Consider the following 26,549-nt stretch of genomic DNA (forward strand, 5'->3'; position numbering starts at 1 on the left):
AAGTCTCACCATCCTTGCTTCTAAGGAGCATTCTGGCTGTACTTCTTCCAAGACAGATTTGTTCATTCTTCTGGCAGTCCATGGTATAGTCAATATTTTTTTTTGGCAATACCATAATTCAAATGCATCAATTATTCTTTGGTCTTCTTTTTCACTGTCTGGCTTTTGCATGCATATGAGGTGATGGAAAATATCATGACTTGGGTCAGGCACACCTTGGTCCTCAAAGTGACATCACTGATTAACACTTTTAAAGAGGTCTCTTGCAGCACATCTGCCCAATGCAATATGTTGTTTGAGTTCTTGACTGCTGCCTCCATGGGCGTTGATTGTGGATTCAAGTAAAATGAAATCCTTGACAGCTTCACTACTTTCTCCATTTGTCATGATGTTGCTTACTGATCCAGTTGTGAGGATTTTTATTTTATGTTGAGGCGTGATCCATACTGAAAGCATTTGTTAAATAAATAGCACAAAAATGAGTTACACTATTTTTTAGAAAAATGAAAATTACATGATAAAATGGCAGCCCTTAATATTTTAAAATACTTTGTTTTTTCAAGAGTATTATGGGCTTTTTATCCATGCTGCTCTACAAAAGTCAAAAAGACCCATCACTATTAAACATTCAACAAACATTTACTAAGTACCAACCATGAGCTAAGAATACTGTGCTAGGTGCTCTGGGAAATACAACATTAGTAAGACTTTGTGTGTGCTTAGAACTCAAAGGCTAGTGGATGTTGCTGGACGGAAAGGGCTAACATAAAACATTTTCAGTGCAATGGGATAAATGCTGAAACAAATACAGAGGGCTGTGAGTACACAGAATGGGGTTTGCATGCTGTTTGAACATGCTAGGGGAGAGGGATGGAGCAAGGTAGAGGGCATGAGTATTTGTTTTCTTCATAACAACCCAACTGTGACTATTTCTTCATTTTACCCACTGAGTCATTCAATGTTTTATAATTTAAAAAAAAAAAAAGCTCATTTTGAACTGCCCATCTTTTAAAAATGTCTACCCTACTTTAGTTTGTCCTCAGCTTTAGCTACTTTGAAAGAGGCCCAGCTCACATGCCGTCACCTTAGCGAAGACTTCGCTGATTCTCCTAGAAAGTTAGTCCTTCCTTCCGTTGTCTACACACCTTTTCTTCCCACCTCTACTTACCATAATCTTTATTCATTTTTTTTCAATTGTGGTGAAAATATACACACCCAAACATTTGCCAACACAATTTCTACATTTACAATTCAATGACTGATTATATTCTGCATGTTGTGCAACCATTGTCACAATCCTTCTCCAAAATATCCCACCACCATTAACATAAACTCAACGCCCCCCCGAGCAAAATCTTCCTCCTCCCCCTTCCTTCCTGTCCCTGGTAACCTCTAGTAATCTTTGGTTTGTATACATCAGCCTATTTCATATAAGTGAGATCATACGGTATTAGTCCTTTTGCAACTGACTTCTGTTGCTCAGCATGATGTCCACACACCTTTTGATAGCACTTGCCAACTGATTTTATTATTTACGTCCTTTTTTGTCTAGAAAGGTGTAAGAACCAAGTCTTAGCCTTCTTTGTATCACACTGAGGAGGCACTCAGTAATCATTTACTGAATGAAGTGAGTTAGGACTCTATTACAGATTAATACTTGAACAACTGGCATGTGTCTTAAAGCATAGATGATATCCTGCTATACATATTGTCTGTTTTATCAGTTCAGATTTTGCTCTGATGATGGAGTATCCTCAAAGCAGTAAAACAGAACTGATACTATCTATGTTTTCATTTTACACAAAAACTGAGCTAAATTATTAGGTTGCATTTCAAAATAAGTTTTAACTCATTATGGATGAAAGTCATATGGATAAGGAATCTTGGGGGATTCTGAAACTGCCCTTGACTGTCAAGATGCAGACAGTCTGTCTGACTCACTGGACATCCTGCCCGAAAGAGACACTGAAGCTGAGGAACAGTGATCCATGGGCTTAACCTTAATAAGAAAAAAAGACTGTATTAAAGCCAACTGTTTTTCTGTTGAAAAATAAATATGTGGACTTTTAAGGTTAAGTGAGCTGACCTACATGATACTCAAGAGAGGTACAGGGGCTTAGTAACTCTGCTGGTAACCAAGCACACGTCCCTGAGAAACACAGCAAATGATACATTACAAACTAAACAGCTCTGAACCCATTGCTGCTGAGCCGTTTTCAACTCACAATGACCCTATAGGACAGAGCAGAATTGCCGCACAGGGTTTCTAAGGCTTTAACCTCTACGGGAGCAGACTGCCACATCTTTCTCCCACAGAGCAGCTGGTAGGTTGGCACCGTCGACCTTTTGGTTAGCAGGGCTGGATAATGACAGAGGCCTGCAAGAAAGAGTATGGGTCCATAGAACACTATTCTAGCCCATTCTATTTCACTTGGTCATGGACCTTCACACTCCTGGAATTCTGGAGCTTGAAGTCTAGGGTATGACATACTCCATTGGTAAATCTGCTCTTCTCTCTAGTGATTTTCAACCAGTGTGGACATATGAGGATTTCACTGAAGGTGGGGTAGAGGAGGGAGGGGAGAGAAAGCATATTTTGGCATGTATAATTTGAAAAATCCCTTCAGACCACCAAGTCACTGGATTAATCAAGATTGTCTGACATGAAACAATGAACTATTACCTTATTCATGTTTTTATATACTCAGTTCCCAGCAGTTTCTGGTACACAGTAGTCAGTAAATATTTGTTGAATGAATGAATAACTAAATAATCCCCCTTTAGAAGCTCATTCTAATGTTTCATTGCCTTGATAATTAAGACACTGACCTAACTCTTCTTTTCAGCCTGTAACACCGACCCACAAGTGTGACGACAGGTGCTCCTACTGAAAGCTATAGGAGGTGACAGGGTGTAGGAAGTCCTTGAGGCTTGTGAGCTCTGAAGTGTTCCCAGAAGCCACGACTCTCAACATGGCTCCTATTAAATGAGTCTCAGGTTCCAAACTGAATCCAATGCTCAGCAAGAGCAAACTATGTTTTCTAGATTTGGTGACTGATCCTGTAAATCATTTTTAATATCCCTTTGTCTTTGTTATCTAGTGCTGCTGTAACAGAAATACAAGTGGGTGCCTTTAACAAACAGAAATTTATTTTCTCACAATTTAGGAGGCGAAAGTCTGAAATTCAGGGTGCTGGCTCTCGGGGAAGGCTCTCTTTCTGTTGGCTCTAGGAGAATGTCCTTGTCTCTCTGGAGCTTCTGCTCCTGGGCAATCTTCATGTGGCTTGGCATCTCTCTTCCCCCATCTCTGCTCTGCTCACTTGTTTAATCTCTTTTTTATCTCAAAAGAGATTGACACAAGTATACCCTATACTATTCCTGCCTCATTAACATAACAAAGACAACCCATTCCCAAATGGGATTATAACCACAGGCATAGAGGTTAGGGTTTACGACACATACTTTAGGGGGACATAATCCAATCTATAACACCCTTGCTCTTAAATTTCACCCCCCACAAATGTATTTAATCTATTCCATTGGAATGGTTCATCTATGAATGCATTTGTTAAACAAACAAACAACAATAAAGTTTCTATCATGTAAAACTCGTTCCTTATTTCTACCATTACAATCAAATTATATGGCTAATCAATCAGGGAAGTATATGCTTCTGTTGTTGTTGTTGTTAGGTGCCATCAAGTTGGTTCATAGCGACCCTAGGTACAACAGAATGAAACACTGTCCGACCCTGTGCCATCCTCACAATTGTTGTTATGCTTGAGCCCATTGTTGCAGCCACCATGTCAATCCATCTTGTTGAGGGTTGTCATGGATTGAAGTGTGTCCCCCAAAAATATGTGGGGCTAGGCCATGATTCCCAGTATTGTGTGACTGTCCACCATTTTGTCATCTGATGTGATTTTCCTATGTGTTGCAAATCCTACTTCTATTATGTTAATGAGGTGGGATAGGCAGTAGTTATGTTAATGAGGCAGGACTCAATCTACAAGATGGGATTGTGTCTTGAGCCAATCTCTTTGGAGACATAAAAGAGAGAAGTGAGCAGAGAGATGGGGGGTGGGGGGCAGGGCGGGCTACCTCATACCACCAAGAAGGCAGTGCAGGAGGGGGACGGGGCAGGCTACTTCATACCACCAAGAAAGCAGTGCTGGGAGCAGAGCTAGTCCTTTGAACCCGGGGTTCCTGCTTGGAGAAGCTCCTGGCCCAGGGGAAGATTGATGACAAGGCCCTTCCTCCAGAGTTGACAGAGAAAGCCTTCCTCTGGAGCTGACACCCTCAATTTCGACTTCTATTCTATTCTACCAGACTGTGAGAGAATAAACTTGTTTGTTAAAGCTATCCACGTGTGGTATTTCTGTTACAGCAGCACTAGATGACTAAGACAACGGTCTTCCTCTTTTTCACTAACCAAGACTTTACCAAGCATGATGGCTCCCTTCTCCAGGGACTGATCCCTCCTGAGAACATGTCCAAAGTACATGAGACGCAGTCTCATCATCCTTGCTTCTAAGAAGCATTCTGGCTGTACTTCGTCCAAGACAGATTTGTTCGTTCTCTTGGCAGTCCATGGTATATTCAACATTCTTCACCAACATCATAATTCAAATGTGTCAATTCTTCTTTGGTCTTCATTATTCATCGTCCAGCTTTCGCGTGCATATAAGGTGACTGAAGACACCATCGCTTGAGTCAGGCACACCTTAGTCTTCAAGGTGACATCTTTGCAAAGATATGCTTCCATCCTTTATGAATTATAAGCAGCCCTGGTGGTGCAGTGGTTAAGCTCTCGGCTGCTACCCGAAAGGTTGGCAGTTCAAAGCCACCCAGCAGCTCTGAAGGAGAAAAAACCTGGTGATCTGCTCCTGTTAAAATTACAGCCAAAAGAATCCTATGACGCAGTTACACTCTGTCACATGGAGTCCCTATGAGTTGAAATCGATTCGATATACCTAACAACGACTTATGAATTATATGCAATTATGCATAAAATCTGTTTCACTTCACTTTTTCTTAATTTTATTGTTGTGCTTCAAGTGAAAGTTTACAATTCAAGTTAGTCTCTCATACAAAAATTTATACATACATTGTTATGTGACCCTAATTGCTCTCCCTATAATGTGATAGCAAATTCCTCCTTTCCACCCTTGATTTCCTGTGTCCATTCAACCAGCTCCTGACCCTCTCTGCCTTCTCATCTCACCTCTGGACAGGAGCTGCCCATTTAGTATCATGTACCTACTTGAGCTAAGAAGAAGCACACTCTTCACGAGTATCAACTTATGTCCCATAGTCCAGTCTAATCCTTGACTGAAGAGTTGGCCTTGGGAATGGTTTTAGTGCTGGGTTGACAAGAGTCCAGAGGCCAGGCTTTCTGGCGTTCCTCCAGTCTCAGTCAGACCATTAAGTCTGGTTTTTTTTTACTGGAATTTGAGTTCTGCACCCCACTTTTCTCCTGCTCCAACAGGGACTCTCTGTTGTGCTCCCCGTCAGGGCGGTCACTGGTGGTAGCCGGGCACCATCTAGTTCTGGTCTCAGGCTGTTGCAGTCTCCAGTTTACGTGGCCCTTTCTGTCTCTTGGGCTAATGCTCTCCTTGTGACTCTGGTGTTCTTCATTCTTCTTTACTCCAGGTGGGTTGGGACAAATTGATGCATCTTAGATGGCCGCTCGCTAGCTTTTAAGACCCCAGACACCGCTCACCAAAGTAGGATGCAGAACATTTTCTTAATAAGCTTTGTTATGCCAGTTGACCTAGATGTCCCCTGAAAGTGTGGTCCCCAGACCTCCACCCCTGCTACTCTGTCCCTCAAAGTGTTTGGTTGTATTCAGGATACTTCTGAGCTTTGGTTTAGTCCAGTTGCTGTTTCACTTAACTTCTGATAGACAATGGGAAAAAAATAAGTGTATCTTGATGCTTAGTCCAAGTATATTCTCAACTGACAAAAGCTATTAAAACAATCACTCCTAAGATTTGTAATAATTTTTATAGTCAACAAATTTCCTTACTTGAGCTGAGTCTCCTTGGGACAAAACTGCAGTCGGTCAAAATCTTTAAAAGATAAAAAGAACGAATAATTACTCGTGACTTGTATAGAACAAATCAATCACTTTTGAATAAAGTCACTCGAAGTGGCTAGGTTGGCACTTACCAAGTCCACATTCCCCTATTGCCACAACTTTCCCCTTATTGTTTTCAGCAAGATTTAACAACTCCTTTAAGTAAAGATCAGGGTTATTCTTTTCAAATTCACCACATCGTGTAGGATGACATCCAACCGTACTGAAAAACATATCTAACACAAAATAACATCTTAGGGTTACTTTCAAAATAATTTTTATTTATACTTAATATACAAAAATGGGAGCATATCAAATAATTTTAGCTGGTTAATTTCTAATAGTAGCCACAAAACTATTCATACTTGATTTAAATTAGTACCAGAATTGTATTATATTAATTGTTCAAGAATTTTTGGAATATCTTAGCAAACTGGGACACAAATATGAAAACTGCCTTAACGTACTGATAAAATTAACCCACTTTTTACCGCAAACGTGGTATTTATTGAGCCTTGTAAAATGGCAAATAAAGCAGTTTCTTGAAATGTCATCACCTAACTTTATCCTTTATATTCACTCTTAATGTGACAGTCTTGATATATGTATTTAACATAAGCTAGCAGTTAAAATGCATTCCCCTTAGAAAGGATAATAACAGAATGATTTAAAAAGGTGGAAGGGGGTTAGTGTTTCTAAGAAAAAAGAAATCTCAGTTATTCGGAGGCCAGACTTTGACAGCTTTAATTGTATGGGACACAAATGTGAAATCAGCAGTAAATAAAAGGTTTCTGGGTGTCTTGGTGGTCACTCATACATGCACCAAAACCCACAGGAGAGGTGAGGAGCTGTCCTCAGGCTCTCAGATAGATGTTTATATACAAAAAGGAGGCAGTACATTAAAAGCTGTGAGCACACAAGGTACATGGAGGAGTAGATCATAGCTGACAATTGAATGGAGAGCTTTTAAGCTATAGCTGTTCGGGTGCAAAAAATATGGAAGAAAATATTCTATACACCTCAACAACTTCTGAGAAGTTTTTTTTTATGACCTTAATCACTAAGAAAAAAATGTTAGTAGATCCTGAAATCTTTTAAAAAGATTTCCATTAAAAAGAGCCTTTAATATGCTTTTAGACATAAAGGTACACATCAGTATTCTGAAAAACGATGAGGAATGCCTCATTCCTTAGCGTCTAACACACAAGGCATGCAAAAATAAACAAACGAAGTCTGATGAATAAGGTGTCACGTAACTTAAGATTTAAGAATTCTAAAAAATTTAGATTTTAATAATGTAGAATGGATGAACATAAAGAGAGCATATGAGGGATTATATATTACATTATTCTTAGTTGTATTTCTGGGGCCTTGCACATCATCTGGCCCACATAACAAATATTCAGTAGATGATCTTTCACAGCTTAAGTTAAAAAAAAAAAAGAGTATATAAAAAAGCAACTCATATCTTAAGCACATCATGAAACACACAAGAATTCTGTATCAGGGATACTTGAGGTTAAATTATGTACCTGGTGAACTTAATTCCCATTAACTGACATCTTAAAATAATGTTCAAGTACTATGAGAAAGTTTTCATATACCAATTGGTACTCTGAATTTTTTCATCTTAATCACGTCCCATTGAAATCAATCCATTGTCCTATTGTTTCCACATTCATGATCCCTTGTATTGTACCTGAAGTAGTTCTCAGAAACACTTCTTCAAAATAACTTAATTCACATTTTTTTTTGGTAAAAGTAATATGAGGATACCATTTGTCTGTGCCAAATGCAGTGCATCTTTACTGTCTTGTAGGCTCCCACCTGTAATCATAAACTGAAATTGGAAGAAACAAAGGGAATAAATCTGACATTAACAAGGCATCAACAACAGCTCCCCAAACACGTATTCCTGCTGCTCCTTTCTCCCAGAATGCCGTTTTCTTTTTGACTATCACACACCTACCCTTCCTTTAAAATTCAGCTCAAAGATCACCCCCTTTCCTTACCTCAATACACAGAATTGTCACTTCCTGTATTTAACATGCCTGTCTTTCCTATTAGACCAGGAATGAGTTCCTTGAGGGCAGAGATTCTGTGTTATGAAACGCTGAATAACTAAAGACGCCCGAACTTAGAATTCTGTGAATCTAAACCAGTGCTTCAAGAGTGTTGATTAATTTAACAGTTCTCAAAGTGTGGTCCAGGAATGCTCAGGGGGTATGCAAGGTCAAAACTATTTTCATAATAATACTAAGAGGCTATTTGCCTTTTTTACTTTCATTCTATCAGGTTTTCCAGAGGTTACATGACATTGATCACAACATACTGACTATAGAAATGGATATAAAAATTCAGCAGTCTTTGATTAAGCCAGACACTAAAGAAATTTGAAAAAAATAAAACAATTCCACTTACCTCACTAAATTTTTTTTTGAAAATATAATTTTTACAAAAATAAGTTAACATAGAATAATTAGTGTTTTAAAATAAATCAATAAATATTTTTGAAGTTTCCCAGTTTTAATTTCTAATATAGTATATATTATATAAACAAAGGTTCTCTGGTATCCTCAATAATCTTAAAGAATGTAAAGGGGTTTTAAGACCAAAAAGTTGGGGAATCACTGGGTGAATGTATACTGATGAAATCTTTGTAGGGAAATTTGTGGCTCTTGGCAAATGAGGATGCTTCTATACAGGTAGCCCACTATTTACAACACATTTGAGGCACAACGAACTGGACTTACGACAGTCCTTTTCTTTTTTGTCAGTAATATGTTGGCAGCGCATAATCTGGTGATGTTATCATTCTCAGATGTTCACTCGCAGATGTTCAATTTTACATTTTACTATTTAAAACACTGCCAGATTTATAAAGACACGGATAATAAAAGGTAAAAAAAAAAAAAAAAAAAAAAAAAGTATTTGACTTACATCAGAACCAACTTACAACGGAGTTGTTGGAACGGAATCCTGTGATAAGTTGGGGACTACCTGTATAGATGGCTGTTAGAGCCCACTCAATGGTCAGAGAGCCATCTGTTAAGATGAAAATGTTAAAGAGCTATGTGTTGATGGTGACTACTCAGACAGTGCTGCTGAAGGTGCACATTCTTATAAAGAAGTGACTTAAGCATATCAACGGGTATTTTTTAAAGCATATTTCAAGAGCCTCACTGAGCTAAGATGAATTCATTCTAGGTACACACCTGAAGCTAAAACATACAAAACGTAGGGAAAAGTGCAAATGATAAACAGGTATTTTCATAGAGCAACTTAAACTTCTAGTATGATTAGACGCTGAGTATCTATTCAGAGAACTTATAGCCATAATTAAATCCTCAATTGTCTGTAAAATCTAGGATACAAGATTCTAACAAAAATATTGGAAAAAACTTCCTTGTTTACTAATACTAATTCTTTAATACCAGATGAACTTCTCACATCCAGTATTTCAATTATGTAAAATAGTTCCTAATCAAGTCTGCTTCTTATTTTATCTATAACTTCTCCAAGTAGATGAAAAAAAGTAAGGGCAAGACTAGAGGGCCTATTTTCTTCTCCCAGTTTAGAATGATGATGGTGGTGGCCTCCACCACATACTTAATGAAGGTTGGTTACTTTACACAAGATATTATACCAAGCACTTTGCATTTAATATGCTTTTTAACCCTTACAACAACTCTCTAAGTTAGGGACTATTACCATTGTGTGTAAATGCAAACAGGAAAATTTTACCATTTACCAAGCAGGGGATGACTACATAATGAGAAATCAATGTAACTTTTATCCTTCATTATTACTTGTGAATACACCCACTCCTTACTTATTGACATGGTTAGTTTTCAAAGACCAAGTGGTTATGTGAAAATTGGCATTATGCGAAAATAGAGGATGACCACATCAGATCACAAAACGAAGGATGACTACATCATTACATAACTGCCAAACCCCTGAGAATCATGGCCCAGCCAAGTTGACATGTAACCTTAACCATCACAGCCAGTGTTACTCTTGCCTCACACCTCCATGTTCATTAGTGTCCGACTACATCGTTAATGTGCAAAATAGTCAGATGGTAGATTTTTTATTATTAACATAAATGTGAAATGTCAAGTAATGGGATAGTCGATAAGTGAGGAGTAGGTGTAATAACTAATATAATTTTAGAGTTGGAGACTACAGAACTCAGTTTGTAGCATCACTTTTTAACCTGAGGTTATTCAATTTAGAAGCATTCCATTTAGAAGGAGAACCAGGTATCCTGATGCCACGCTGTGGAATTTAACCTTATTTCTTTTGTGCACGTGTGGGCTAGCTTGTTATCTTAAAAAAATACTAATTTAAAGAATTTGATATTGAGTTAGTATTAATTTGCTTGGAACTCTATAAAAACAGTAGGAATTTTCTTAACAAATTATTACTGTAAAAGTTAAGAGTGTCCCCTCAGGCATTAGTGACAAATGTCTTTTTGTTGATTGCTTAATTCCAACAAATGCTAATTTGTTATAAAATTTATTATATTTTATTTTCTTAAGAAAGCTAGTAATCCACACAGGTTTTTTAAAAAATTTCGAAGATACTTTGCCATTTACCACATTTCTAATCACATGGAAGAATTATTCATAAGGTTTGTGTAACAAATCCCTGTGAAAAGAATATTTTGATATTTTACTTCTGTTAACTTGTTAATATTACATGTGGACAACACATACCCAAAAAAGGCCAACTACAGCACTAGCTCTTTCTCTTCTGTCTTGCAGAATTTTAGCTAAAATTTAGTTAAAAAATAAAAACAAAGTCAAGAGTAACAAAAAACAGATGTTACCTTTTTAACACCAATCTGGGCAGCTCTCTTTATTACATCCTGTAAGTCATCTGTAAAAGATGAATCTACATTAAGAAAACCTGGTAAGTAAAAGTTCACTTACCTATAATTTAATTATCCCTTCTTGAAATAAAAAGACATGGAAATAATCACATTTATTAAATCAAAGTCAAATGATACTATTTGATGAGTACTTATCATACAATAATAGAACTAGCAATCATACAATAAGAATAGAACTAACAATAAGCTTAAAAAAGGGGGGGGAACCAATGTAAAGCAAATTGGTTGTGTAGTTATCCATATAATTGTATTTTTTGTGTGTGTGTTGACGAAAAATGGGGAAAATGACAAAAATCAGCAGGTTCAAGTGAAAGATGAATTAGCTCACTACAATTTAAATCACTTGCGTTAAATTTGAAACTTGCTGGTATTACTTTTTTGTTTTAAAAGATTGTTTATTTTTACTATGCATTTTCTGAATAATTCCACAATACCTACTAAAATATGGGAAAACATTTGGTTGTAAATCCCAGACAATGCCGTATTTCCATAATTACTATTCCCATTGAGTAAGTATAATTTTTATTTTCTCTGACAGTTGTTTTTTGCTTTATCTGCAAATTTACTGTTAAGTAACAAAAAAACTTTTCTGGGGGGATCAACCGTTACTAAACTCCAAGCGACCTGAAATAAATGGACAGCAAAATTAAACAATTATATCATAAAAATCCATTTATTAGTTTCATATTTAAGTTTCACAGTCAGTGTGATTCTAATCAAATTACTGTTAATTCTAAAGTAGCTATAAAATTGCTTCTAGACAAAAAAAATATCAACTTTAACTTGTACTAAGTAGGACAACCAGTTTTGCTAGATGTTATAAACTGCAATAATACTGATATTGATCATAATAAAATTTATTTCATAAACACACATATACAACATACAGAAACACAGTCACAAAGCAGAAAATCATTATGTGCTAGAGAAGAACATAATTTAATAGTTGAACTGTACTACATAAGTGATGTATAAAAATATTTAAAATACTAAATGAAACAGAAAAAGTAAGTTTGAATATGGAAGTTAACATGGATTTTTCTCCTTTCAAGTAGCATCTAACATTCCTGTATTTAGGGAAGCGTTCACTTAAAGACTACTCAGAAGCTCAGTAAGATCAGCTTCTGATTCAGCTTTGTGAAATGTGCAATTTCACCATGATCCAGAACCGCAAAACCAAATTTTCCTGTTTGCATTTACACAATAACAAGTATAGTCAATTTTCTGAGACAATATTCACAGATTAGTTTATTGAAGAAATTCTGTTTTCAAGAACTTCCTGCCACCTTAACTTCCTGCTTATTCATCTCTCTGTTGACAAAACAGTCCTTTTAAATGAACTTGATACTATAAAAATAAGTCATTTTGCTTGGGGCTAAGCTTTCCACCAATCTTTGTCCTACTGCAATCTATACAGCAAGATTCTAGGGCAGAAAGGGGGGAAAGCAGGATAGGGAAGGCAGATGGCAGCGTACCTTTATCTCCTTAATCATAGTGCTATGGTGCACCCAGCTGAAAATGTTTTTTGAAAACCTAGATATAACAATGTTCAATCGTTAATGATTTTTGGATTACGCGCCCTACCATTCGATTGCGTAAAATGATTAAACACCAACTACTGTTTGTCTTTCGGGCATATGGTTATGTTGTTGTTAGCTGTTCCTGAGCCAACTCACGGTGACCCCATACACAGCAGAACAAAATGGTGGCCGGCTGTGATCCACAGGATTTTCACTGGCTGATATCTGGAAGTAGATCGCCAGGCCTTTCTTCCTCATACAGTTAAAGTTCTATATTCAAAATTATACACTTCTACAGGTATGCATAATGAGTACTTTAATATTTCAATTGTAAGAATGGATTTATGCTTTTTAAAATCTCTTTTTTGAGTCAGAAAAATCTGTCTTTATAGAGAAATTATTTACCTTGATAAAAAAAATTTACCTGGATGCTTTTGAACCCCCCTATAAATTCCTCTGAACATAGGATCTGTCAAGTTGATACCAATATCTGTGGAAAGCAAAAATAAAATAAATGATTAATTATGAAGAGCCTCAATTTGAAACTTCTACTTTAAATGCAATCTCCTGTTAGTAAACTTTTCATTCACACACTCACTCAGTCACTCACTCAAACAATATCCAGGTGCCCACCACTTGCCAACTACTGTGCTAGACACCTGGGATTCAAACGTAAGTAAGATCTAATTCCTGTTCTCAGAAAACTCCCCACAGAATTTCAAAGACAGACCCGTTAACAGACAATTATGAAATAGCAGAAGCAAGCACTGGTACCACGGGACACAGGAGAGGAATACGAAACCTAGTCTGATGGCTGGCCCAGAAGAGGCCTCCAGGAGGAGGTTCCCCCTGAACCGAATTTTAAAAGATGAGTTAGTTACCCAGCGGGAGAGGGGAGATTGCAGACAGAGGCGGCAGCAAGAGGAAAGCCTTGAGGCACAACACAGCATGGTGCTTGTGGAGAGCTACAGCATGTCCCTCCTGCTGGAGAGAAGTGCAGGGAAGGGGGTGGCCAGAAGAGGCCAGACCCAGCTATGTAAAAGACACCTGTCCTTAAAATGCCAGAGGCGACAAGACGCACTGATGGCTTTTAAGCAGAGGTGTAAGATTTGCATTCAGGGCCTCATTCTGGCATCTCTGTGGAAGGTGGGATCTGAAGGGGACAAGCGGAGACAGGACGTCTTGTTTGGAAGCTAGCAAAAACCAAACCAAACCCACTGCTGTCTAGTCAATTGTGACTATACTGGTCCCACAAGGTCTCCAAGCCAGTAAATCTTCACAGAAGCAGATTGCCACATCTTTCTCCTGCAGAGCCGCTGATAGTTTCAAACTGCTGACCTTTCAGTTAGCAGTCAATCGCTGTTGCCCACTGTGCTACCAGGGCTGAGAACCTGAATTAGGGTAACAGAAGTGGAGATGCAGAGAGGGGAATAATTTACTTATTTTCTGTACTCATCAGCCAAATACTATGTAAGGAGTTAGGGAACATAGACATGAAGAAGCCCCAACACTTGGTCCCTGCCCTCCAGGGATTATAGTCTAAATGGGAACTACAAATGGCCACAGATAATAAACTAGACTGTAAGCACCACGAGGCAGGAAATCATGTGTCTTCTCCCAGGCATATCCAGAGAACCCAGCACAATGGCTGGCAGGCGGTAGGAGCTCTATGGACTTAGTCTATACGTAACTATCAACTGCATGGGAGCACAGAGGAGGAGAATCGACATACGGGATGGGCAGGCACACACTTTATCTCAAAAACTGTAAAAGTCTTCATGCCCATGCAGTGGCTCTCCACAGACAGCGACTGAGCAGCACTTTCCTCTACCTTGGACCCTCCCACCTCTCCCCACCCTGACATGTGCTGGGAGACATTTTTGGTTGTCACAACTGAGGGGGGTGCTACTGACATCTAGCGGGCAGAGGCCATGTTGCTGTTGGGTGCCATCGAGTCGATTCTGACTCATAGCAACCACATGACGAGTAGAAATGCCCCATAGGGTTTTCTAGGCTATAATGTCTATGGGAGCAGACTATCAGGTCTTTCTCCCACGGAGTGGCTAGGTGGGTTCGAACTGTCAACCTTTTGGTAAGCAGCTGAGTGCTTAACTGTTGTGCTACCAGGGCTCCTTGATGCTGCTAAATATCCTATAACGCACAAGACAGCCTCCTGCAACTAAGAATTATCTGGCTCTCAAAATCAAGTGCAGCTCTTGATAAATTCTGCTGTAGAGTATAGGAAAGAAGAATAATGAACTGTGAAGCCAGACTGTGATGGTCATGAGCAATAAAAAGGCCTCCCCTGTTTAAAACACACACTTTAGCTTTTAGCACTAGAAGAATTGGGGGTGGGGGGCGCGTAGCAGGGCTGTTGCCTACCAATAGACCCTACATTATTTATGCCAAGTTTCAGCTTCTCCTTGGTATATTCTCACTCAGTTTTCCCCAAGCTGCCCCCAGGGATGTGCTGCTCCAACATTAAGATAGAGCTTGAAAGGTGAATGGGGGTTTGGATAACCTAAGAGATGGCGCAGAGTATTCCAGGCATTTGAAATAGCAAAAGAAGGGCACAAACGCAGAAAACTGCAAAGCATATTTGGGCAACAACATACATGTCAACAGAGATGAATGGGAGAATGAATTTACAACTGGTCCCCTTTCAGAGGGCTATTAACATACAAACATCATTTAATACTACAAATGCAATACAGGGGTTCAGTGGAATAGCCCAGATCAGAAGAAATCAGCATGTAGTTTCTTTACAAGTAAGGACTTTAGAGAAAGGGGCAGATGGAGAAAGGAAACCCAGGTACAGAGGAGAGGACTTTCTGCCTAAAATAATCCCCCTGGGGTTCAGTCTACTGTCTCCCAACACCGGTGATCATCAGCACCACACAGTGTATCTCTTCTAGACCGTTTCCCCTTGGTTCAGCAACTAGATCTGAATGTTCGCAAAGCAACCTTTTACTGGACAACAAAGTGAAAAATAAGTGAAACCAAAAAGCAAGCAAATGTTAATAAGTAAGCATTTACAATCCTAATTTTAATATTTTATTTAACTCAATATATCTAAAATATTATCATTTCAATATGTAATTAGTATAAAATATTTTTTATAATTTTATTTTCGTTGTTGAGAATATACACAGTAGAACATGCAGCAATTCAACAGTTTCTGCATGTACAATTCAGTGACATGGATTACATTCTTTGAGTTGTGCAACCTTTCTCTTAGGATACTAATTTTAAAAGTGAATGGAAGATTAGCTTTGAGGCTCAGTTTCTGAAGCCCTCCCTTGTCCTTGCCTCAACCCTAACTCGCATGGGTGCTCAATCATTCTTCAGTGTCTAACCTGAGGGAGATACTGGCTGAAGCCAATTCCCAGTGATATCACTGCCTCTTAGAACTGTCTTCCTGATGTGGGTCGGTCCTTCAGGCCGAGTCACAGTGGACTTAATGTTCGACATTCAGCTTTGGGCCCTCGCGAATACTGGGCTTTAGGATAACCTGCGCTGGCCTAGCAACCAATTTCTTCCCTTTTTTGTAAGAATCCCTTCTGACTTACAGCTCTTGGCCCTTTTCTCCCTGACATTGTGATTTACCTGGAGCATATTCCTCAGCCAGTTAGGTATTAGAGCCGCTTCTATCCTTTGATGACTATGCTGCTTCACCTAAGCCGTGAGTTTTGGTGGTAGAAGTATCTTCTTTGCCTGCAGTCTATGTGCTTCGTGTTTCTCTAAGCAGTTCTCCCCTCTCCTGTACTGCAGGGCCTCTTGGATATAAACCATTCCACTTCTCCACCCACCCACTCGCCTGCAAACATCTGCAGGGTGGTTAAGATAACTTACAAGTCAATATAAGGGATCATAGAAAAGTTCAAATTGATCAACTAAAAGTGTTCAACTTGTGAGCAAGTTCCAAAAATACAATAAAATGGGGAAGCGCTATTATACACAGAAGAATGGAAAGGGAATGGGCTGTGGAGTCAGAACTCCTGGCTCTAATTTACTTATTAGATGAATGACCTTTGGCAAATCACTAGGCCTTTTGTGGAGAATAATTCCTCACTGTAGAATTTCTCCTCCCAGGGAGGAAAGGTGGCTCAAGTCAGAAAATGACTGCAAAAGTTTTCTGCAAATTGAAAACCCTATAAAAGAAGATACTTACCACCAAACCTCATGGCTTAAGTGAAGCAGCCTATTAATCAAAGGACAGAAGCAGCTAAAATACTGCAACATGCCAGCAACAAATGGTATTTTAGTCAATATTAGCTATACTGTCATACCACCTTAAGGAGTTAACTCTCTCAATCCAAGACTGCATCGTCAAATAGTCAAATGTGAGTTAATCTGTTTTGTGCATAAGACTCATGCATGACACAACCACAAAAATAAAGCCAGTCACAATCCCATTTATTTAACTTGTGCAAAATGTTCTGATCTGTGATAAAGGATAGTTATCTTCTAAATTAACAGATCCTATTGGAAGTATTTCTATTGGTAACAAACTCACAAAAAAAAGTAAACGGATACTGTAGGAAAAACAATTTCTATCCAGCTCCAGCCAAAGACAGTAAACAGCTGTGGGAGATGAGGGTGGGAGGAAATGACAGGAAGGAAAAAAAAAAAAAAAAGACAGAAAATTACTACTTCTGATTAGGGGGAAAAATCAAGGGATTTATCCATTCAGTGGCATATCAGCCTATACAAATCAGCAATGTTTCTTTCCTATTCATTTTTTTCTTTAAATATCCGGCTTTAAAAGCATTATTGCTTTACAGGTAAAGACTTCAAGTACTAACAAGTTTTATTTTTCAAAATAAAATAAGAGAATGCAAAACTGTTTGCAATCAAGAGAAAAACACATCTCCAAACTGAAGCCTCGTTATTTGGCTCGGTGATCATGTCATACCAATGTCCCTTGTGATCTAGGGATGCAAAGGGACCAGAAACCGGGATTTAAAATTGTTTTAGATTCTCTTAGCTTTGAGATATAGTTTCAAGTTTACAGGAAATACAGAGGATTAAGGAACAAGCGAAATGACACACACGTAGCAAACAAATCCAGAATATAGGATGTTCTGTGGGACAATCAGCCCAGCTGCTTCAACAAGTCAGCACCATGAAAAAAGGGAATGTCCTAGACCAAGGGACTGATAAACTATGGCCTGTGCGCCAAATTTTACATTTCTAAATGGTTGAAAAAAATCAAAAGAATTTTTTTCATGACACATGAAAATCGCATTCAAATTTCACTCCCAAAGTTTTATTGCTAACCAAATGGCTAGAGGTTTGAGTCCACCCAGAAGCACCTTGGAAGAAAGGCCTGGCAATCTACTTCCCAAGAAGCAGCCACGGAAAACCCTATGGAGTACAGTTCTACTCGGACACACATGGGCTCACTATGAGTTGGAGTCGACTGCACAGTAACCAGTTTAAGTTTTACTGGAACGCAGCCATGCCCATTTGCTTGCACAGTGTCTCTGGCTGCTTTTGTATGACAACAGCCTATTGGAGTAGTTGCTAGAGATCGTATGGCATGCAGAACCTAAAATATTTCCTATCTGGCCCTTTAAAGAAAAAGTTTGTCAATTTCTCTGCTAGATTAAAATACTTAAGGAACAACCAAATGTATGGCACTGGATTGGATACTGTTTTGGATGGGACCAGCTGTAAAAGACTGGAAAAATCTGAGTATGGTCTTGCTATTAGTCAATATGAAATTTACTGAAATGGAAAGGTAGAGATGGTGACTGAAAAAAGAAGGTTACAAAAGAGTATGCTCAGTATGATATTTTGGTATGCCTACAGGTCTGGGAGGAGAGACACTGAGGTATCATGACTGATCATGGGGGTTGGAATATGATGTTTTTACTTTCTCATTGTTGCTTCCTGGTATTTTGTATTTTCTTCTTGCATAGATGTGACTTCTAATTTTTTAGTGTACTGTGTAGCCTAAACTAGGATCACTGCAGTATAGGTTTCGGTATATAAACAGTTGGAGCTAAAAGCATTTTTGAAAGTGGGAGAGTTTATAAATCACACTCAGTTGGGGAACAGAATGTAAAAAATTCCACCTACAGGAAAAGAATGGAAACATTAAAGAGCAAAAACTGGATTGAAGACATTCTCATGCTGATCATCTGGTGCCACTGTCAGCATGGTGAAGCCTGGCTGCTCGGAAGGGGAGTTTGGAGAGGAGTGCCTGAGACAGAGGAGTCTAGGCTAAATGCAAACTTCCACTATCCTATGAAGAGTAACTCATTTTAAGCAAAAGAAAAATGTACAGTGAAACCTGTGAGAGCCGGAACTTGACAGCGCTATCTTGTTTTTCCCAGTCTCGCAAGTTTTCTGCCTTTGACAGGGCGCAGTCTTACCACTTTTCTATCACACTCTATTAGTGGAAAATATTTTAGTTTTTCTTCTCTGACAGGTTTTCACCTTATATAGGTTCTGGCTTTCACAGGTTTTACTGTAGCTGATTTGTATTTTGGAGGCTCTGGAGGCTATATGGAGGATGGATTTAAGGACACATGACCGGAGGCAGGAATTTAGTTCTATGTTACAAATACATACTTTAAAAAAATAGTTGCTCTTTCGTTGTGGGGCATTTCATGGCTCTATTCCATCTCCTTCATCAATTATATCACAAATTCGAGTGGAGAGGCTGAGAGGCCACCACACCCTGGACAATGTCTTAAAACTCTGTAGGCTTGCCCACAACATTTTTTAAAAACCTCTTTTGGGGCATGTAACACATTCTCCCTTGCATTTGCTTTGATTGTACATAGGTCTTACTCTTCTAGTCTGAAAACTAACTGTACCCAGAGACCACTAGATTTTTTATGGTTCTACAGTACTTAGTACAGTATCTTTGGAAAAAATAGTGCTTAAAATAACTCTCAGATCTAAGTCTATAATCCTAACCTTTCTCCTGAGTGTCATACATTTCCAACTGCTCAGTAAACATTTCCACCTGGATGTCTTCCAAGAATCTCAAATTTAACCTAATCTAACATAATCCAAATGGAGCTCACTACATCTCCCACCCACTGTCAAACGAGCCCTGCTTCCACTTTATACTTTAAAGTTTATCTATACCATGCTCCCAAACCTGAGTCATCTTTGGCTGCTCGCTCTTCCTTACTTCCCATAAATGCTTCCCTGCCCCTCCCACTTCCCTACCCCCCATTAAGCTACCAGAACTGCCTTACTAAAGCAGAGATGTGATCATTGTCATTTCCCACCTTTGAGTGACTGGAAACTCCACAAAGACAAGGATTATGCCCAGTGTTACCCACTGCTGTAAGGAACCCTGGTGGTGGAATTTGTTGGCTGCTGAGAGATTGGCAGTTCTAACCTACCCAGTGGCTCTGCGGGAGAAAGACCTGGTGATCTGCTCCCTGTAAAGGCTACAGCCTAGAAAATCCTCTGGGGGCAGCTCTGCTCTGTCACATGGGGTCCCTGTGAGTGGAAGATCGACTCCACGGCACAACGACGACCACCTACTGCTGTATCCCAAGAGCCCAGTCCAGTTCCTGGCACATAACTGGCACTTGATAATTAGAGAATGAATGCTTCATGTCAAAGACCTTCAGCGGAGCGCCACTCTATACAGAGTAAAACTCTTCAGTGAGACAAATTACCCTTTCAATCCTAGTTCTCACAATTTCCTCCAGGTTTCCCAAGTGCCTGGTATAAATATTTGCAGCCCTTTGCTTCCCTGTCGCATTCTTCGTCTTTTGTTCTAGGATGCTGAATGGATTACTGCACTTGCCAAGTACAGGACTTCTCTCCCCACTATTTGTGTCCTCCAGTTTCTCCCCAAGATGATGACGCCAGGACAGCAGGGCCCGGGTCTTTGTGTCCTGTGCTCCTAGGCCGGTGTCAGGCTCATCAGAGGCATTCAGTAACTGTCATATGAAGGAACGAATTACTGTAATGCAGTGAATGGCCCCCTCGCAGCCGTCATCTTTTCCGCCACGGAGAAAGGAAGGGGCGGGAGGTGCACGTAAGATGCATCCTTTTTTCTTCTTACTGAATATAACACCCATGTAGAAGAGAGTATAAATCATAATTGTACAGCTTGTGAATTCTCATAAGCACACCCGTGAAACCAGCACCTAGATCAAAAACCAGCACACAGACGCCTCCCAGCGTCCTCTTCCATCAAGTCGTCCTTTCAACGCTCAAAAAGCCCGGAAGCTCAAATCCTAGCCCCTCTAGTTGCGGTGAGCGAAGCTGGGACGGGTCAGAAAGGCACAGTTAACCGAGATACACGCCTTACCAATAAACTTGAAGCGGCTCATGCCTGCGACCCCAGCTCCTCCCCGGCGGAAGCGGAAGTGGCCGCCGATCGCCCTGCCCTTCCGGTCTCCCCGCCCCGCCCCTCCGGCTTCAGGCCTCGGGTTTCCCGGGAGCCCTCGCGGCAGCTGAAGGTGAGCCGGCAGTGATGGCGTTCTCGGGGCCGGCTGCATATCTGACCCACCAGCAGAAGGTGTTGCGGCTTTATAAGCGGGCGCTGCGCCACCTCGAGTCCTGGGTCATCCACAGGTGGGAGAGGGGAACCCTGGCCTGGGGAGGGGGTCCTGAGGACACTGAGAGGCCCCGGGGGACCGGGCGGTCAAGGACTTCAGGGACGGAACGGACAGGCCGCCCCTTGCCCCACGAAGCTCGCCCATAGACCCGGGTTTGAATTCATGCCTCGTCTCCTATAGCTGCGAGACCTTAGACGAGTTGACGTCTCAACATGATTCTCTTCCATGTCTCTCTCCATCTGAGACGAGTCTTAGAACATAGAGATTGTCCTGACCTAGATGCGTTGCAAGGTGGGGTGACAACCCAAGATGTGTCAATGCCAGGTCTCCATTCCCTTGTCAGAATTCTAAAAGCTAGTCCCAGCGGAAGAGCGTCTTAGAAAAACTTCTAAAGATGGAAAACTGGGGAGGCCTGGAAGAGGTGCGGATTGCGTATTTGTGATTATTGGGAAATAATCAACATCTCTTTGCGAGGCAGGAAGATGGCCAGGTGCAGTGTTGTAGGATTGTTAGCTTCTTCCCTGAGTTTTCCCTCATTTATTCGTTTAACAGAATTTGTGATTCAGGTTCTGTGCTGAATGCTGAATAAATAAAGGTCAATCCACTTTCGAAGCTGCCACAGTTTTTGAAGTAGTGAGGAAGATGGACGTGTAAACATAACATAGAGAATCTTATAGAGATGAGGGAAGTGGGACCATCAAGAATTTAGGTAATGCTGAATTACAGCTGTGAATGTTGAGTCCAAAATCATGGAAGAAATGATGGAAGTAGCTACTGTGACAATGGAATCCCTGGGTGGCGCAAACTGTTAAAACACTGGACTGCTAGCTGAAAGGTTGGCAGTTCAAACCTACCCAGAGGTGCCTGGGAAGACAGGCCTGGCAGGATCTACTTCCAAAAGATCACAGCCTTGAAAACTCTATGGAGGAGTTCTACTCTGCACCCATGGGGTTGCCATGAGTCGTAATGAACTCAGCAGCAAATAACAACAACTTTGACAACACTCAGTCAGTTTTTTTAGTCTTATTGACATCCTTTCTCAGTCCTTGCCTGGTTTTCTTCCTCCATCTGCCCTCAGTGCTGTTTATTCTACATGGTGCCATCCTAGGCCCTCTGTTAATTGCTTTACATACTTTGGGCATCCTCATTCAACACTAAGACTTGAGGTACCACGTACGCTCATTTGTCTGTCTCTAGAGCTCTATTTCCAGTTGTTTGTTAGATCACTTACACATCTTTGAAACTCATCTTGTCTAAATTCTTTGAAACCAAACTCATTCTGTTTTCACTATGCAGTGGTTAAGCGCTTGGCTGCTAACCAGAAGGTCAGCTGTTTGAACCCACCAGCTGCTCCAAGGGAGAAAGATGTGGCAGTCTGCTTCCGTAAAGGTTACAGTCTAGAAAACCCTAAGGGGCAGTTCTGCTCTGTCCTGTAAGGTCACTATGAGTGGGAATCAACTCAACAGCAATGGGTTTGGTTTTTGGTTTTAGTGCAAGAAAAGGCTTGAAACCTTTTCAATGATTTAAAAGCTGCACATGCAGCAAGTGAAGATAACTGATGAAGAATTTGTTGCCAGGGGTTGGTCCAGTCATTTCAAAGTGAGGGTAAGTTTACATAACTTTAAAGGGCAAGTACGAGTTGTCTTGAGTTGTCCATAAGACGGATGTTCTTAACCCAGGGACTACATGTACTGGCAATTGAGTCCCTTACTGTAAACCTCAGAATTGCCCTCAAGTACTCCTTATTTACTCCTCTGCCAATAACACACAGCGTCTTACACCATGTATTAGACACTAATTTTTGTAAATTCTCTCTCCAAAGTAATAATATTAGTAGCTGACATTGTTGACCATTTACAGTGAGCCAGACACTGTCTGAAGTGTTTATATGTTATAACTCATTGACTGTTCACAACAACCTTAAAATACACTGTTATTAACACTGTTTTATAGAGGAGGAACCCAGGGCCTGGAGACGTTCAGTAACTTGCCCCAAATTACACAGCTGCTAAGTGACAGCTAAGGTACAAGCCCAGGCAGTTTGACTGAAGAACCTACTTTCATCACTTGTCTAATTACCTCCTGTCTCCTATCCATCACCATCATGGCTGCTTGCCTCAGGCCCTCATCATCCATGGCCTGGATTACTGTTGGGTCCTCCTCACTGATCACTGCCCATGGTTTCTTCTAGAGCCTGACCTTAACTTCCCTGAGGTGGTTCAGCTGGTCTCAGAGTCAGGATTCAAACCCGTCTGTCTCATTTGAGCAATACTGTTTCCACCATGTAACACCTCCCTCCTTACTCATCTTCATATCTCCAGAATTTAGCATACTGCCTAGCACAACGTAGGAGGAAATCAGTAAGTTTTCATTTAATGAATGTTGAACGGTCCTGCAGAGGCTATAGCTTTTGTCTTTTGCTAATTCTTTTTCATTTTTTAGTTTAAATCATCATGCCTTTTTTGGAGGAGAGAGGAGAAAAATGGTTAGGCTATATTTAATACGATGTTTTTGGGCCATGGGTGCTGATGTTTGGGGGGCTGCAGAGGAGACAGTCATAATTGGCTGCTTTACTGTCAGGGTCCGGGAAGGTGTTGGGAAGTTACACTACATCCAGAAGACTTTGCTGGGAGGACAGTCAGGCAGTAATACTGCCTGGTCAAGCAGATAAGATTTCTAATTTCCAAAAACATTTTGGTTTAAGGGATAAGTACCGGTACTTTGCTTGTTTGATGAGAGCCCGGTTTGAAGAGCATAAGAACGAAAAGGATATGGTGAAGGCCACACAGCTGCTGAGGGAGGCAGAGGAGGAATTCTGGCACTGTCAGCACCCACAGCCATATATCTTCCCTGACTCTCCTGGGGGCACCTCCTATGAGAGATACGAGTGTTACAAGGTAGGTGAGGATTACAGCGGCAACTGCCTTCTGAGAGCACGCTTGTTTCTCCAGCCCCAAACCTCAGCGTTAGAAACTGCTTACCCTTTTAGGGACAGCTAGGAAGTTTCTTGCCTGACAGTTGTAGCTACTCTTTTTCAGGTGTCAGTTTTCTCTCTCTCTTAGATATCATTAAGACTTTTTTTCTAAATTCAGCTCCAAAGTCTTGCAGTATTTTTGGCAATATTGCTTACAATAACATAAAGCCCTTCTGGATATTTAGAGAATGCGGGTAGGGGAGGAATATGCCAGTTCTAGACTGACATTATCACTGTTTTCCAGCCACAGCTGTTTCACTCTGAGGCGTTCTCCTTTCTCTTTGGTTTCTTGCTTGTCAGCTTTACCATTAACTGCTTGGTGTCAGAAACAGCCTGATACTTGCCATGATTATAAAAGTGCACTTTGATTTTTGCCTTCTATCTCCTGAGCAGGCCCTGTCAGTGACACTGTGAGTGAGTGATGCCGTGGTTTCCTCTCCTGGCAGGTCCCCGAGTGGTGCTTAGATGACTGGCATCCTTCCGAGAAGGCGATGTACCCAGATTACTTTGCCAAGAGAGAGCAGTGGAAGAAACTGCGCATGGAGAGCTGGGAGCGAGAGGTGAGTCTGACTAGCATTTTGCCATGTTGAAGAGAGACAGAAGAGGTAAAGGAGGAACATTTTTGAGATGAGGGCATGGGATCCTGAGGGAGTTCTTCCTCCATTACGATTAGACTGGGAAAAAAAAAAAAAAGTAAATACATTTCAGTTAGAAGTTTTGGCGATGGAAGATGACAGACTTCTGTGTGATGGCTTCTCTTTTCTTAGAGAAGTAAGAGAAGAGCCAAGAAATGGATGCAGCATGTTGGGGGAATATGAAAAGGTGTGATCCCCATGGGGAGAGGAGGGCCTTACTGGAAAATAGGACGATTGCCAGGAGGTGGTGAAGGCCCATTTGAAGTTAGAAACAATGTGTTACGACACCAGTCTGGTCCAGTTTTTTTTTTTCTTTAGCAATGCTAAGCTGCGCGGGTACAGGTTGAAGGTAGATGGTGTGGTTTGTCCTTTGTGCAGAGAGAGCAGCAAGGGATTTGCGGTTATTGAAACAGGAGTGATCGTCATGATGGAATGAATCTAAGCTGGATAAAGAAGGGAAGTGAAGACAGCAGAGACTGATGGGGAGAGAGAAGGTCGAGTGGGTGGGAGATCAGTGGATTGGTTGTCTCTGAATTTCAAGAATTATTTTCATGGGGGCATTTGAGCAAGTGAGCTGGAAGAGGAGGCAGTGGTTTCATAGGGGGACATTTGAATTCATGATTTTGAAAGATGTGCTGGTTCTGGTGATAAGGTCCAGGATGTTAAGCATTAGAAATCCTTGGCCAAGGTGGAGTGAAAGGAAAGTCACTGTGGCCAAGGAGGGCAGTGTTTCATAAGAAGCATCTCAGCATTTAGAAGTTTGAGGCATCTATTTGAGTAGCAGGTTCATCTGCCACGATCACCACAGTAACTCACCACACATATTTGGAGGTCTAGTTCAGCCACATCGCAGAGTTGATTTTTCCAGAGGGAGTTTCGGAAAACGATTAGCCTCAGAAGTGGGTCTCTTACATCTCCTTCTCTGCTCTGACAGCCTTATGTTAATCATGTCGGTCTCTAGAACTGGGGTAGTTGCGGGGGTGGCCACTAGAAAGGACTCAGTACATATTTTAAAGGTGATTTTATGTTATTTCTTATCTTGGTTGCTGTTTGGGGACCTTTGAAATCAACATGCCAATATATGAACTGAGGTTTTTTAATGGTGCTTTTGGAGAGCACTTAGCTGAGATTGTTGTTAGGTGCTGTCGAGTTGGTTCCGACTCATAGCGACCCTATAGAAAAAATGATTTTCTGGAGGGACAGGTTGGGGCCATGACAAGTGAAATTGGATGGTAATTGCCATAGTTTTCCTTAATGAGTAAAAGGGGAAAGAGGGTTTGTTTTCAGCTTTGCTGTTTTAAGAATAGAAAAACCTTTTAAGAAGTTTTTCTGTCTGAGTAAAAATGTGAGTACAAAAAAAGTGCAGGTAAGTATAAACACATTTCATTAGTGAGGATCAGATAGTATGTAATATGACACAGAACAGACCCTTTTCACTGTAGCAGACAGATCTGACAAGAATTAGACTCCTTTCGCAATTGTTTCTTCCCCTTCCCCTTTTAGGTTAAGCAGCTACAGGAGGAAACCCCGCCTGGTGGTCCTAAGACTGAAGCTTTGCCCCCTGCTCGAAAGGCAGGTGATTTGCCCCCACTGTGGTGGCATATTGTGACCAGGCCCCGGGAGCAACCCATGTAAAGACAGAGGAAGACGCCTCGCTGTTCACGTTTGCAAGTGAAATTAGTTACAGACTATATGCACACTTGCCCTAATAAAAATAACTAAACATGGTCTGGTATGGCTGATGTCTTTTGTCTGAGGATTAACATGATGCCGGGTTACTGTGCCATTGCCATTGTACATATAAAGAAAATGTTGTAAAGTGTAGTCATTCAAGTAACGTGTGGTTTACTTCCTCAATAAATTGTTTGATGTTGTCAATAAAGAAAAACTGCAGCAGAATCCGA

General features: G+C 40.5%; 2 protein-coding genes across 3 annotated transcripts in view; one reads left to right on the plus strand and one right to left on the minus strand.

Moving 5' to 3' along the window:
• TATDN1 (TatD DNase domain containing 1) overlaps positions 1 to 20,844 on the minus strand; it is a 33,280-nt gene extending 12,436 nt beyond the window's left edge. Inside the window, exons 1-6 of one of the 2 annotated variants that reach the window (XM_004372995.1) lie at positions 20,787 to 20,844; positions 12,921 to 12,986; positions 10,914 to 10,963; positions 7,856 to 7,919; positions 6,172 to 6,315; positions 6,029 to 6,071 (exon numbers count right to left, since the gene is read on the minus strand). In XM_004372995.1, coding sequence (XP_004373052.1) covers positions 6,029 to 6,071; positions 6,172 to 6,315; positions 7,856 to 7,919; positions 10,914 to 10,963; positions 12,921 to 12,986; positions 20,787 to 20,808 — 389 coding nt within the window. In that variant the 5' untranslated portion in view covers positions 20,809 to 20,844. Of the gene's footprint in view, positions 1 to 6,028; positions 6,072 to 6,171; positions 6,316 to 7,855; positions 7,920 to 9,019; positions 9,125 to 10,913; positions 10,964 to 12,920; positions 12,987 to 20,786 lie in introns of those variants that run through there. The other variant, XM_023728186.1, reaches the window with a different exon arrangement.
• A 40-nt stretch (positions 20,845 to 20,884) lies between these two features.
• On the plus strand, positions 20,885 to 26,375 carry NDUFB9 (NADH:ubiquinone oxidoreductase subunit B9). The gene is made up of 4 exons (XM_004372997.3): positions 20,885 to 21,052; positions 23,741 to 23,933; positions 24,457 to 24,570; positions 26,149 to 26,375. The coding sequence occupies exons 1-4, from the start codon at positions 20,952 to 20,954 to the stop codon at positions 26,278 to 26,280; spliced, it is 540 nt and encodes a 179-aa protein (XP_004373054.1). The 5' UTR covers positions 20,885 to 20,951; the 3' UTR covers positions 26,281 to 26,375.
• The last annotated feature ends 174 nt before the right edge of the window (positions 26,376 to 26,549 follow it).

This window comes from Trichechus manatus, unplaced genomic scaffold (genome assembly GCF_000243295.1).
Source record: "Trichechus manatus latirostris isolate Lorelei unplaced genomic scaffold, TriManLat1.0 scaffold00022, whole genome shotgun sequence".
Taxonomy (NCBI): Eukaryota; Metazoa; Chordata; class Mammalia; order Sirenia; family Trichechidae; genus Trichechus; species Trichechus manatus.